This window comes from Balaenoptera musculus, chromosome 2 (genome assembly GCF_009873245.2).
Source record: "Balaenoptera musculus isolate JJ_BM4_2016_0621 chromosome 2, mBalMus1.pri.v3, whole genome shotgun sequence".
In the NCBI taxonomy this organism is placed as follows: domain Eukaryota; kingdom Metazoa; phylum Chordata; class Mammalia; order Artiodactyla; family Balaenopteridae; genus Balaenoptera; species Balaenoptera musculus.
Genome location: NC_045786.1, coordinates 108681846 through 108697013, shown reverse-complemented (window position 1 = coordinate 108697013; position 15168 = coordinate 108681846). Strand labels below are relative to the sequence as shown.

The following is a 15168-nucleotide window of genomic DNA, read 5'->3' as shown; positions in this document are numbered from 1 at the left end:
GCTGAATCCTGGTCTAGCACATTACTACAGCAGGTAAAGTTGATGAGTCTTATACAGTGAGTAACTCTGAAATGTCAGGAATCTTCCTGTAGAACCAGAAGTCCAAGAACAAGGTAAGCTGACCAGTCTGAGACATAAATTTCATGAGTCTGAAAATCACTTAAAGCTGGTAGTCACAGTTCAGCAATAAACCTGAAGTGAGATGATGACACAGCCTGTCACACAACAGAGAGTCACATTAGAGTTCACTTTGTGTATGAGTCAAGTATTGTGAGACATCTACTTGGGTCTTCAAATCCACTAGCCTCTGGAGTATTTTTTCCAGTGGTATCTACCTAGTATTTTTTTTTTAATTGTTATTCTCTCAAGGTACTAAAATCTGTGCCAAGATGTTATTTGAATGCTATTTTGGTGTGACCCCAAAATTAATTTTATTCACTCCCTAGTTACTTCTGGTGTACCAGTTTCAGCAGTTACCCGAATGTGCTACTGATTAAGTGCCTACCAACTAGGCCAGTGTTTCCCAACTAATTATGTCTCAGAAAGACCTCCAAAGCACTTTTCATCTAGACTGGGCTTTCCCCAGACCTTGGCTACTTAATGCATACCATTCACTGTTCTGGCAGGTCAGAAGCCTTTCCTCTGCCTTCCTGAATGAGTCCAAAACAGCTAAGGTTTGCTTTTGGAGTCCATTATTGACTGGTTGCCTGGTAGATGCAAACTTTGAAATATGTAAGTGAATTTTTAGAAACACATAAAGAATTTAAACAAAATCCCTCTTATGCACACATACACGAGAGAGGGAGAGAAATCAAACAGTACTGAATGAATTACTGCCTAGAATGCCCATTTACGTCCTCTTTTGGAGGATGGAGTGTTGTAGGTGAAAGAACTCTTGGAATTCCATAGGATGGCCCAATATCTTCATGTATCAAGACTATATTTCTGTGTCCTCCAATGTACTTGCCCTCCTACCCTAACGTGCACATGAACATGCTTTTACCTAAGACAGTTCTGTATCGTCTACTGTTACGAAGCAAAAGCATATATACAGAAAGGTTTGGGAGGATCAGAGCATTGCTCTTCTATAGTGACTTAGCAGTTTTCTTTGCTTCAAGACATTCTAGGAGAAGGGGATGAAGGAATAAAAGGGAGGGGAAGATGGAGTCATTTCAGGGCAACCTGAACAGAGATACTCTCTTGCATTCTGCTTTTAAACTTTGAACTAAATTTCATTTACAAATAAGTTTACTAATAAGACTAACCCTTTACAATACGGCATATAGGATAGCTAAAGGGCTGTCTTAGCGATTCATTATTAGGTAGTAACGTTCTCTATAGAGTTAATTACATGATGTCATTGTAGTTGCCAAGTACCCATAAAATGGACATCAGGCTTTTAGAAACTGGCAAAGAATATTTGATTCTGCAATTTTCATTAGGTACACACATTTTGACTTTTTAAGGAAAAAGCATTCAGAAAACAGTATTATTCAAAGTGCTGTGCGTGTTCAAGTCAATTTTAAAAGTTTATTGGCCAATAGAGAGGTGCCACATTTTCTTCCCACCCCATGATGCTATTCCTGAATTTATCCCTTTGCAAAGGGAAGCAGAAACCAAAAGAGTTTCCCTCAGTACTCCACAAAATCTAAACAAACAAGTGAGGAAAAAAATGCTTATGGTCAGAAAATAAAACTTGTCTCTCCGTTTAGAGAAAAATTTTCTTTGTGCATCATGTTTTAAAATACAGTTTTGTTTTCCGTTTAGGAACTGTGGAAAACACCTATTTAAAATGTCTTTGGAAGGACAGCCCATTTTGTAGTGTTTGGTCTTCCAGATTCTTTTGGGCTAGTGATGTTGAGAGGTATTCCATGGTGTCCTCATTTCCTATAAGTCGATGTTGTGTGGCAGAGCCTTTCTGTTTTCAGCTGTCTGACATCTTATCAAGAATTAGTAGAGGGGCAAGAATTCTTGCCCGATTCGTTTCCACAATGCAGCCATTTAACACCATCTCATCCAAAATGATGTGTACTTTATCCAAATTAAACATTATCTAGGGTCATATTAAGGAAATTAGTTATAAAAATGTTAACATTCAGTAAATAATAACATGACTTTGCCTGGAATTTTTCCAGTGTAAATTAGTCTAAGCATGAAGGTTTGTTTTTTATTTTAACAGAATTCCTGAAATTAAATTTAAAATTGGTATTTATATTAGAAATTATTACCTTCATGTACACATATATACCTAATTTCACCTTGGTTAGGCTAACTGGACAATAGACATAGAAATGGAACAGCTATACCTTTTAGCCAGAGGGAGACGGAATCTCTACTAAGAGCTGGAGAACAAAGCAAAGAAATTTTGTTAAGAGTGTGACCTGACCTCAAGAACAATGTCTTCCCAGACAATAGTAACAACAGTAACAGCCATGACTTACTGAATACTCATTATGTTCCAGGCATTGTGTTGAGTGTTTTACATGTATTATTTCAGTCTTCTCTACGACTCGGTGATGTACATGCTAACATGATCCTCATTTTACACAGGAACAAACAGGCTCAAAGCCATTGCCCACAGTCACATGGCTAGTAATTGTCAGAGCTGGAATTTAAACCGAAAGTTTGGGCTTAACTGCTCTGCTTCCAGACTTCTCAGGAGAGGCCTGAGGCTGCTGAGTATACATCCTCCCTCCGCCCTCAAACCTCCACCCAAACAAATGCCTTTACAATGCTGCACCTTGAGCATCTTTTGTGTCAGGCAGGCTAAAGAAAAAAATAACCATGAGGAGAAATGAGTGAAGAAAAGGCAATGCTGACTTAATTCCCAAGGAGATAAATATTCCGATTTTCAAGAGAGTACCTCTTATAAATGGAGCATTCTAAAAATACTCATTTGAGAATGATGGAGCCCCTTTAGCTTACTGATGTTCTTATTGGAAAGTTAGTACAGGGCATGGGAGAAGAAGAAAACACTGTTAGACTGTGATGTCTAGCTAATTAGAAAGAGCCAAGTCCTTCCTCCAGGAGTCCCTTCATTTGAGTACCTAACTTTTGTGAAATTGAACTGGAAGAGAGAACTGACCTGTTCTGGAAGAGAGGATTAAACTCTTGAGAGTGAAGATGATAATGGTTGAACGTTTCTAAATTCTATGCTTTACTATCTTAAGTTTCCATCACTAAAGAGCCCAATCCTGGTCCGTTTAGAGAAAAAACAGAACAAAACAAGAAACAGCTGACGGATTGTTTCAAATAGACAAACTTCATTCAACAAGCGAGTGATTAAGTGCACTACGGGAGTTCATAATTAGTGAATCTTTGTAAAATGAGCCGTTACCACCTGATTTTTCTTCCCAATAATTCCAGATGTTCAAGTCTATTGTGTTTGTTTAGTGAAGTACATCTATAGAGAATGAGACAATCCTGGGAATGACTTTTAAGTTTCTATTAGGCTCTGTGTTAATACCTCATTAAGCTCCGTGCAAATAGTCCTCCAGCAGAATAAACTTTTTCAGGAGCCCATGGGAACTGTCCTTAAGTGACCCAGAAAAAAAAAAAGCTTTACTCTGTTATACCTATTAATAATATCTTCCAATTAGATGGATGATTGCTTTGTCCATGGCCAAATTGGGACTGGAATATTAGGCGCTTGACTCAATCCTCTTCACCAGACCCAGAAGCCAGAACTTAGAAGCCAGGACAAGGTAGGAATGACAGCCAGGTATAAAGGAAGGCAGAGCTGGGAAGCACAGGTGACTGCTTGAAAAAAATGCCCTGTAGAATCCCCCTGTTGTATTCACTAAGGACAATGAAAGCCTAGTGCCCTTTTTTTTTTTTTTTGGTGTCAAGGTTTTTTGTTTTGTTTTAAGTATAGTTGATTTACAATGTTGTGTGAATTAGTGCTGTACAGCAAAGTGATTCAGTTATACACACATATATACATTCAGTTTTAAAATATTCTTTTACATTATGGTTTATCATAGGATATTGAATATAGTTCTCTGTGCTATACAACAGGACCTTGTTGTTTAAAGCCTACTGCCTTTGAAAATGTCAACCCATCCAGGGTGATTCTGAGGTAGAAGGAGATCTCATTTTAATCTATTCTATTTGAATCAATGCAGGGATCAAGCTGCTCTGAAGACTGCTCCATCTTTGGCAAGAATATGGTCAGCAATTCAGATGTCCCCTTGAACAACTAGCTCAATGTTTTGAAATTCAGATTAGAATTTACTGCTGAATCATATCAACCACTGGCATCCTCACAATGCAAGGACAAGGTCCTTCAGCAAGTCTGAATTTCCCAACATCCTGGAAACATGAATTGCTCAGTGAGGGCATTCTGTACTGTGGGCATGTGACTGCCTGAGTATCTGGCTCAAACCCCTCATAATCATGCAACTTTCTGGCACTATAAAGGGAAACCACAGACCAAATCCAATGTGAGGCAAAAGCCTGAAAGCTGATTTCCCCTTGGAATCATGTGACTCCTTTAAAATAAGAATCCAGCTGTTGTTCACATCTTGATTTGGTTTATGAGTTACTTGTGCACACTGGAAAAGCCAAGAGTAATGGCATTTGGGTTACAAGCCAGGTGAGCAGGGACCAAAAAATGCCCTATATGCCAAGTCCCGTGGCAATAAACAGAGGCAAACACACTTTAGCCCTGACATTTGGAATAGGAGGAAGCAAGAAAGGCACAAGCTGTTGGTCTATTAAGGTGATGAGCTGAGAATGACTAGTTTAAGAGGGTCCAACCTTCAGGTTTTACTGAATTCAACTGACTTAAAGATCCTTGAAGAAACTTGTTTACCTTCATGGGCACCCTAAGGTTGGAGCTGATAGGAACTAGAAAGAGCCTCTTAAAGAGCAGATTCATAAAGCCCCACTTTCTCCCAACCCGGAAACCTAGAGCCTTTCTGAATTTCTATGTCATGTGGATTGGAGTTGAATAGTTGAATAGGACCCCAGTAATATTAGTGCCACTTGAAATCAATATTTTAATTAGAGTGATTGAAATGTTTCTGGTTCATACATTGGAATTTTGATCTCTGGATCATAAAGCACTTTTTCAACATGGTATTTTAACACCACTGTGGTGGTCTAGTTCTCCTTTAGTAAGAGAAAACTGAGCAGCATACATTCTAATGGGACCTCAAAAGCAATTCCAGGGAAGAGCCCAGCCTAGAAACTAAACTTTCTAATTCTAGATTTTGGCCTCAGATTCCTTGTCTTCTTATTTGATTTTCTTTTTTTTTTTTTTTTTTTTAAGATCCTAGCTAGGACTTCCCTGGTGGTGCAGTAGTTAAGAATCCACCTGCCAATGCAGGGGACACAGATTTAATCCCTGGCCGGGGAAGATCCCACACGCCACGGAGCATCTAAGCCCGTGCGCCACAACTACTGAGCCTGTACTCTAGAGCCCAAGAGCCACAACTACTGAAGCCCACGTGCCTAGAACCCGTGCTCTGCAATGAAGAGTAGCCCCTGCTCGCCCCAACTAGAGAAAGCCCGCACACAGCAATGAAGACCCAACGTAGCCCAAAATAAAATAAATAAATAAATAAATAAAGATCCTCGCTAAGGAAAGTTCTTTAAGTAGGGTGGGGAAAAAACGTGTTCTCTTTTTTTTATACTTTAACTCAATTTCCCATGGAATTAGATAAGTTGCAAAGGGCCAATGTGCTCACACTTCCCACAGAAAATCAAATGCTACTGTATGGAAGATTATCATGAAGATTCTGCATAGTTCTGGATAAACTCTCCTTGTAATAGTCCTGTGTTCACTTTTAGGCTTAGTATGGCCTTTAGTTAATTAGGTCACTGAAAAGGAGTGTTTGTTTATTGTTGTTGTTAAGTAGGTTTTCCTGAAAGATCCATTCATATTCTGAGAGCAACAAAGACATCCCAGTGTAATTTTTTTTTAAGTTTATATAGGCTTATGTAAAATTACACAAATATCAAAGTCAGCACTGGGGTCAATGAGCCTATCATTTCTCTTGTTTTTTCCCCCAAATTCTCTGTTGCTTCTCATAGCTTGCTGCCACTATTCCTGAGTAAAACAGAACCCAGAAGCATAGAACAGAAGGAGTGGGGGTAAGGCAGAGGGACCCGGTAGGGAGGGATAGGAGGAATAGTAGGGGATGAATATGGCACCTAAAGGACTCAGAAACACACTTAAAGGACATAGAGAGATGGCTAAAGCTAGGGAGGGCCAAAATAGCCCGGAAGGCAGAACTGTTTAACCTGGAACTTTCACATCCCTTTCCCAGGTGAATGGCTGACTCCCTTGGAGACTGTTCATAATTCTGAGACTCATCACTCATGACTTGACTAGAACTCTCATGCTGGAGCGGGCTGTGGCCCCCTTACCCCTCCGTGCCTGCCCTCCCCAAAGACTGGACCAGCTGCACACATTCCCTTGGGCCCAGGGGCCTGCTCTCTTCTCTTGCTTCAATGGACATATTTTCAAAAGGAAAAGAAGATGTTTAGAAATCTCTGACATGAACGTCACTTTTGGAAAGCATGCTCTTATCAAGACATTCAGGTATTCGCTTCAAAATTTTTCATTATTTATGACTCCTCCAACCAAAGACCAGGTTTTCTCTAAAACTTCTTCCCTTATTCAGGAAACACCAAGACAGCATGGTGCCAGGCACTTTATAAATGTTTTCTTAGAGACTAATTTGCTACAATCTACTCCAGACGATTATGAATTTTCAAAAAGTGTGTCAAATTTAATCTTAAATCACATTTGTAGCCCTAGAATCAAAGGCTCTGGAAATCCAGAGACCAGTACCAGCTCTGTGCCAAAGTAGCTCTGTGGTTTGGGACAATCAATCGATAGAGCTACTCTGGGACAGAACTGGTATCAGTCTCTGAGCCTCAGCCTCTTTGTCTAAAAAGTGAGATTTTAACTTGATGATTGTGTAGTTTTCTTCCAACTCCAAAGCAGTCAAACCCTATGACTCTAAAAGTAACCTTCAGGGAGAGGAAAGCTAGTTTACTCCTTTCTGATATGATCAAGCTATTCCTGATGTAGTCACATGCTCCACCATACCTCAAAAGAAATCCTTTTGTAATAACAATTATTTTAACTTTCTGAGAGACCATCGAGAAAATTTCAGTTCCTTTAGAAGCTGCCACTTCAGTGTTGGATGATTTCCCTAGAGAATTTCTTTGGTCTTCTTGCCAGTATTTCCACAGCCCCTAGTTGAACAAGTTACTTTTGTGATTTCTCATTAAGTCAGGCTGAAATTATCTCCTATTCGGAGAAGCCCTGTTCTGGTTTCTGGTCCTCTAAAGGTGTTTGGGATTTTAGGAAAGTAATGAAGGAACGACAGATAGACGCCCCCCTACTGGGGCCTGGGGCCTGATCAGGGCCTGACTGCAAATCTTAGCCGTGCTCTTACTGTTGGCTGGGTGCTTTTAGTCCTCCAGGGCACACCCTGGTAGATAACTAGCTGAGTCATAGAGAGTGCAAAGAGGATGGAGGCCCTTCCTACTCGCCCACCCTCAGCTGCAGTAAAGAGAGCATGTTTCACATCACGCATGTGAGCTTTTAGGCTCTAGAATTAATTGCTCAAGCTTTTGGATTTTAAGGACTTACAAAGTAAAAACATGAGTGTTCTAAAGATTTTTTTTAAAGATATTTTTGAATGAAGAAAATATTCTGGATTCTAGAGTTATCCTATATTTGTTGGGGAGGGGGCACAAAGATATAAATAGGAACCCCAGCTTGTTCCTGGCTTTTCTTCCCATGCATGCATGTGGAATACCCCCCTTACCATCCAAGCCTCTCTATCATTCCTGCCTCCAGTCCTGGGGTGGTAGAGAGACCTGCATAGGCCCTGGCAGCAGGCACTGGCATGACCAGGTACCCGCTAAATTCTGGGGACCCAGGTGCTGGAGGGTGGTCAAGGAGTGGGTGGGGGGCCCTGCCGGCTCTGGGTAATAAGCATCTTTACCCCATGGAGAGGGGTGCTGCTGAAGGAGAGCTAGAGTAGGGTCCTCTAAAGCACAGGGCCCAGGAAGGGGACCCTGGTTGTCCAGGTCTGAAGGCAGTACTGCTGCATTCCATTCTAGTCAAAATAAACCAAGTCTTTAAGCCTCTTTAAGGCCACCAAATACCAAAAGGGGTGTCAAGGGTTTTGGTACCTTCACACACATTAGGTGTGCACTGAACTGGGGAGGAATTGGACTTCTACAGAGTGCTGTTCATGGGTGCCCTCCTCTGACTATTTAGCAGAAGGGGATCAGATTGCTCCTTTGAATTATGAATTGTCTGGAGAATTCAGCAAACCTGGGGCTCTGGAGCTGAGCACGTATTGAGAAGCTCATCAGTTGGTTCCTAAAAACGATCTTAATTCGTAGAATTTGAAGTCTTAAATAAGTCTACCAAAGTATGAAGAAGGGCAAACTTTCCCGACAGAAGTCCTCAGGCAACATTTCAGCCCTGCGGGTGGAGTGGAATATGAAGAGGGTATCAGAGCTGCTTCAGCGCACGTGAACGGTTTAGGTCCTGATGTGCTTAGCCCCCGGGGTGCAGGCCGCCCCACTTGAGACTACTCTGCAACAGAGAGTTTCCACTTAGTAGAAGGGTTTTCGACAAACCAGAATTTCTGTCCTGATTTCCTGAGCTTACGTCGTTTCTTTTTAATAACCCATCTGCCTTGCTCTGTGACGTTAGTCTTCTTAGAAGTAGAACAAGCCCATACTAGGGAAAAATGTAAACAATGCATTTAATTTCCCAATGTCTAACCCTACAGGCTCTGGAAAACTGCTCCCTTCTTAAAAGGCTTCAGGGCGGTAAAGTCTCTGGAGAAAGACTGCGAGTAAAGGGCTTCTTGGGAGTTCCATAAGGTTTGGACTCCCACCTTCCTGTTGCTGCAACAAGACTGAGCCTTAAATCGTGTCTGTTCCAAGCAGACGGACGTGGAAGGCTTCCTTAATCTGAGCAAACACAAAGGTTACGTGCTCTGAGTGTTGGGAGAACCGGTTCCAAGTTGCAATTATGTCAGCTGCTGGTTCAACCTTTCAAGGCCTAAGGAAGCTTTCCTGGTACAACGTTAGCTGCTCTGGCAGGTTCCTGGTTACATGCTACCAGGGTGGTGATGCGGTCTGTCTGTGAGGCCACACCTCTAAAAGGCTCCCTTGTCTTACTGTTAAGAAACTGATGTGTAAAGTTTTCCCTGGACTTCTTCAACGTGACAGTTAAACAGAACTGTGGGGAATTCCCTGGCGGTCCAGTGGTTAGGACTCCGAGCTTCCACTGCCGGGGCCTGGGTTCAATCCCTGGTCGGGGAACTAAGATCCTGCAAGCTGTGCAGCCCAGCCAAAAAAAAAAAAAACGATGTATGAGGCAGAATAGAGTCCTGGGTTTGTAATTTGACCCTTTTCAGATGGCTGAGGGCAGAAACTCTTTCAGAATCTCAGTAGAAGAGAGGTGCCCCATGCCCTGCCTGCCCTGCCCCCCTGCTGCACTTTTAGACCATGGGAGGGCCACGTGAACTTACAGCTTGAGCACAGACATACACTTCCAGGTCTGGAGAGACTTAGTTCCCTTCTCTAAATTATGCAAAATTCCTAATCTGTCAGGTGGATGTGCCTAAGTATTTCCCAAGAACAGGAAGATGTAAGTTGGTCAGAGAGGAAGAGAAGGCAAAAATGAAACTAAGTAAAATGAAGGGTAAGGATGAAACTTGTGTGCTTTGGTGTGACAATTAAATTCAAACAAGAATGCTGGAGTTCATTACATGGACCTATGCTATACACTAGAGGGATACAAAGACAAACCCATCTCTACTTTTAATAAACACCTAGTCAATATATAAGACACATCAACACACTGAGTCCAACTATAATACACATCCTACTATATCTGATTCACTTTACTTCTCTGAATATCTAGACTTACAAGACTTTCCCATCCTGTTCTAGGTGTAAGATAACTCAGCTCAGTTACCTAGTCATGGCAACATCAAACATTAAGGCTGAGAGGGTGTTAAGGCTCTTCTAGTTTAATTCTATCATTCTGAGCTGAGGGGGTTATGTGTCTTGTCTGAGACACACAGCTAGCTGGTAGCAGCACTGAAAGCAAAACTTGGGTATCTATAGTCCCAGTAAAGTGTCTATTAGCTTTTGCTGTCTTCCTGATGACTTCTTAAATCAAAAGTCATTTTTCTTATTACCCTGTACAAGGAGGAAGAGATTTATTTTGAATTGCTTTAAAGGACTTAGTTAAAATGGAATGTGACATGCTGAATAAAAATACACCCTAATATACAGTCTGGTCTTGGGTCTCCTAGGTCAAAAGGACCACAGATTTAGGTCACTCACCACAAGAGGGCACTCAGATTTCCCCAATTAATTTAAAGAGGCTTCAAATACAGCCTGCAAATCAAGTTTATCAACATGACATTTTCTATCAATAGTAAAGGGTAAATGGCCATTTCCCCAGAATATACTGACATACTGTTTCTGGGCATAGGTATCTAATGTGTATGTGTGTATGTGTGTGTGTGTGTGTGTGTGTGTGTGTGTGTGTGTGTATATACATACACACACACACATATATGTTTATATATATACACACATATGTGTGTGTGTGTATACACACACAAACATGTTATAATTAATATATATTTGTTATAATTAATGTTACTATTTCAGATTCAAGCCTGATGTTTTCTCAAAGGACACCTATTTATTGCGTTCAAGTGGTAAGCAGATTTCCGAAGTAAAAATTAACTTAAAAGACAACTTGCCTCCAGAGCACTCACATAAAGCCCAGTGGGCTCCTGCCAAAATCCGCAGGCCTGCAATATTCTAAGTAAATCATGCTTGTTCTTGGGGCCCTTGGACACTTTGATTTAGAAAGGAGAAGAGAAGAAAAGGAGAGCTTCCTCTGCTATAAGAGGAGATGAATACAAGCCAGGAAATTTCTTTAACCTTCCAGTTTATCATCCCTGAAGGCCTTCTTCTGATCATGTGGGGAATTTCTGGAGATTTATACCTAGAGCTATGGAAATCCATTCTCTCTAGGAGGACCAAGCACTTTCTGGCTGTGTTATTTAAATTCTGCAAAAGTCTATTCCATATGCAAAAGTTAAATTAATATATAAGAGTGATTATTAACTACCACCATAGCATTGCCCTGTCTGAAAAATACAAGAATCGTCTTTGTGAAAAACGGTGGACGGTTTCTGCAAAGCACCTGTACCTCTGGCTGTCTTGTCAGAGCTGTTGATGATTAGCCTTCTGAATTCTGGATTCTGCTGAATTGGTTTCCTGCTCCATGGCACTTACCTGATCAAGACTAGCCTGTTCTTTGCCAAGTACTATGGAAAACTTGGTTCACAGCACTGAAAAAGGATACATCTAATTCACTCTGGAAAAGAGAAAAGAGTGCAAGGATGAGAAGGAGACACTGGGACACAATGCACTTAGCAGAGACAGCGGCTGCTCTGGTTGCCAGCCTGAAAGCAGGTGGGAGAGGCTGCTCTGTAGGGAGAAGCCTGAGTGCGGGAAGGCCCTGAGTTTGGGACAGTGATTTAAAAAAAAGAAATAGGCTGCAGTTTAGAGGACTTTTATAGGTTAGAACAATTCACCTTTAGAGTGTAGAGGGAATAAACGAATGCAACCTTTACAGATCACAGGTAATCTGATAGGTATATACAAAATCGTAATAATGTGCACACAGTTTGAATCCATCAGTTTTACTTCTAGAAGTCTCCCCTAAGGGAACAATTAAATAACGGCACAATGATGTGTGACAGCATATTCAGGGTAATGTTATTTATAGTAGCAAATTGCTGAAAACAAGCTAAGTGTCTATCAAGGGGGGACTACTTAAATAAATTATAGCAAATCCACAAATGATGACATAGGTACATAAGTCCCGACATACTGTTAAATAAAAAAGCTAGTCTGGGGCTTCCCTGGTGGCGCAGTGGATAAGAATCTGCCTGCCAATGCAGGGGACACGGGTTCGATCCCTGGTCCGGGAAGATCCCACATGCCGCGGAGCAACTAAGCCGGTGTGCCACAACTACTGAGCCTGCGCTCTAGAACCCGTGAGCCACAGCTACTGAAGCCCACACACCCATAGCCCGTGCTCCGCAACAAGATAAGCCACCGCAATGAGAAGCCCACGCACCGCAACGAAGAGTAGCCCTCGCTCACCGCAACTAGAGAAAGCCCGTGCACAGCAACGAAGACCCAACACAGCCAAAAATAAATAAATAAATAAATAAAAATAATAAAAATAAAAAATAAAAAAGCTAGTCATAAAATGGTATATACAGCATTATCCCCTGTATATATGTAGATAGATACAGATATAGTTAGATACAGACAGATACATAAAGCCTAAAAGGCAATGTACCTAACAGTATGTATCAATAAACGGCATGCTCACTGATGATCTGCCCTTTCTTTTTGCTCATATGTATTTTTAATTTTTTTTAATGAACAAATTTATGTCCTGAAAAAGTCACAGATGGAGAAAAGATGAAACAGCTAAATTCATCTTTGAAGGGACTTAAGGTTTGTCAAGTGCAGCACTGACAACTCTGATCCCACTTCCTCAACAGCAACAGCCTTCATCTCTTGCAAAACTGCCTCTTTTGAAGCTAACTGGGCTGGCTTTCTGTTTTGTTTTTTTTTTAATAGTAATCTTTTATTTATTTATTTATTATTATATTTATTTTTGGCTGTGTTGGGTCTTCGTTTCTGTGCGAGGGCTTCCTCCAGTTGCGGCAAGCGGGGACCACTCTTCATCGCGGTGCGCGGGCCTCTCACTATCGCGGCCTCTCTTGTTGCGGAGCACAGGCTCCAGACACGCAGGCTCAGTAGTTGTGGCTCACGGGCCTAGTTGCTCCACGGCATGTGGGATCTTCCCAGACCAGGGCTCGAACCCGTGTCCCCTGCATTAGCAGGCAGATTCTCAACCACTGCGCCACCAGGGAAGCCCTGGCTTTCTGTTTTGAAACGTGATGTTAAGATGCTCCTTTCAGCCCAGACAGCATGAGATTGATCTCCACATTTAAGACTTGGAAACTCTAAGATTAAAAATAGCCCCAGAAAGACTGTTTAAAACTCACAAACCTAAAAATAAATCTTAGATGACAAGGCATTCGCCATGAGTGGGACAGATTCTACTTTCTTTCCCAGGGTTCTCTTTTCTCTCCTCTTTTTCTTCTTTTTGCTACTGTCATCCTAAACCGGGTCATCCCTTAGTACTGTCCAAGTCCTGTATAATCACCTGGCTTAAATTAAATTCTAATCTTTACTTCTGTGGTTTATGTGGTCACTGACTCTCTCCCTAGAATAAGGGCTAAAATTCAGCAACCTGCTATTTATTCTTAGTTACCGAATATAATAATTTTAAAAAACCTTAGCAATGATAGTGCCTGTACCCACGCTTTATTCTCCCAGGTTTAAAACATTGCTATTTTGGGAAATCATATTCTTCTTGATAGGTGTTCCCTTAAAGTGACTAACCATGGCCAGCTCTGAATCACAGACCCTGACTTGCAACCAGTCTGTCTAAGAAAGTGGTCATCAGGAGATAAGCTGGAACTAGAGCTATGCTGTCCATATGGTAACCACCTGCCTCACGTGGCGATTTAAATCAATTAATATTAAATAAAATTATAATTTCAATTCCTCATTTACACTAATCACATTTCAAGTATTCAAGAGGTACATGTGGCTTAGCACCTACCACATTGGATGGCACAGATAGAGAACATTTCTATCACTGCAGAAAGTTCTATTGGACAGAAAGTGCTGGTCTATAGTGCTCTCTCCAAGCAATCAATAAGAAGATGGATTTTAAAACCAGCCCCAGTGACCCTGTCCCTGCAAGGCCAGTCTCTGGAATGGCCAGACCTCTTGCTCTTTCAGCTTTGGAGGGCACCAATCCTTTCCTAGCTAGAGGCACTACCATGTCGCAGGCCACTAGGCAGCTGCCCAGCTCCAACCGCTGAATTAGGAAATAGCTGACAGCAAGCCTCATGCATTAAGGCAGTGGTTCTCAAACTTAAGCATGCATCAGAATCACTTGGAAGGCTTGTTAAAACACAGTTTGCTGTGCCTCAACCCAGAGTTTCTGATTCAGTAGTCTGGGGTAGGCCAAGAGTTTATATTTCTAACAAGTTCCCAGGTAATAATTATGTTGCTGGTCCAGGAACCACACTCTGAGAACAAACTGCACTAAGGCAATGAAAACAGCCTAGTCGATTGTCCTGTAGAGAAGAAGTCTGCCAAACTTTACTTCTGGCATTAGGAGTTCGGCTGAAGATATAATTTTTTTTTTTTTAATTTTTTTTTTTTAACTTTGGGTTTATTTATTTATTTTTTTTTTATGGCTGTGTTGGGTCTTTGTTTCTGTGTGAGGGCTTTCTCTAGTTGTGGCAAGTGAGGGCCATTCTTCATCGCGGTGCGCGGGCCTCTCACTATCGCGGCCTCTCTTGTTGCGGAGCACAGGCTCCAGACGCGCAGGCTCAGTAATTGTGGCTCATGGGCCCAGTTGCTCCGCGGCATGTGGGATCTTCCCAGACCAGGGCTCGAACCCGTATTCTCTGCATTGGCAGGCAGATTCTCAACCACTGCGCCACCAGGGAAGCCCTGAAGATATAATTTTTAACATGAGTTTCTGGACTTCCCTGCTGGCGCAGTGGTTAAGAATCCGCCTGCCAATGCAGGGGGACACGGGTCTGAGCCCTGGTCCGGGAAGATCCCACGTGCCGCGGAGCAACTAAGCCCGCGCACCACAACTACTGAGCCCGCGGGCCACACCTACTGAAGCCCGCACGCCTAGAGCCCATGCTCCACAACAAAAGAAGCCACCGCAACGAGAAGCCCACACACTGCAATGAAGAGCAGCCCCCGTTCACCGCAACTAGAGAAAGCCCGCGCGCAGCAACGAAGACACAACGCAGCCAAAAATAAATAAATAAATAAATTTATAAAAACAAAACAAAACATGAGTTTTGTCCTTAGCAGGCTTTAGTGCCCTCAGAATTACTAATTACGTAGCAGATCCCACTCACTGCCTCAGGAGGAAGCAGCTTGGAAACAGTTCCTTCCTAATCCTTTTATTTAAGAGCAAAATGAAACAAACAAAACAATTTTGAAAAATCAGCTTGTGCCACTACTACTTCT

The 15168-nt window shown here is 41.9% G+C and overlaps 1 protein-coding gene across 3 annotated transcripts in view; it reads right to left on the bottom strand.

Moving 5' to 3' along the window:
• AP4S1 (adaptor related protein complex 4 subunit sigma 1) overlaps positions 1-15168 on the bottom strand; it is an 84657-nt gene that overhangs the window by 29779 nt on the left and 39710 nt on the right. For 2 of the 3 annotated variants that reach the window (XM_036842443.1, XM_036842444.1), the window contains 2 exons: positions 11378-11389; positions 1464-2053 (listed from right to left, as the gene is read on the bottom strand). In XM_036842443.1, coding sequence (XP_036698338.1) covers positions 1925-2053; positions 11378-11389 — 141 coding nt within the window. In that variant the 3' untranslated portion in view covers positions 1464-1924. Of the gene's footprint in view, positions 1-1463; positions 2054-11307; positions 11390-15168 lie in introns of those variants that run through there. The other variant, XR_005018675.1, reaches the window with a different exon arrangement.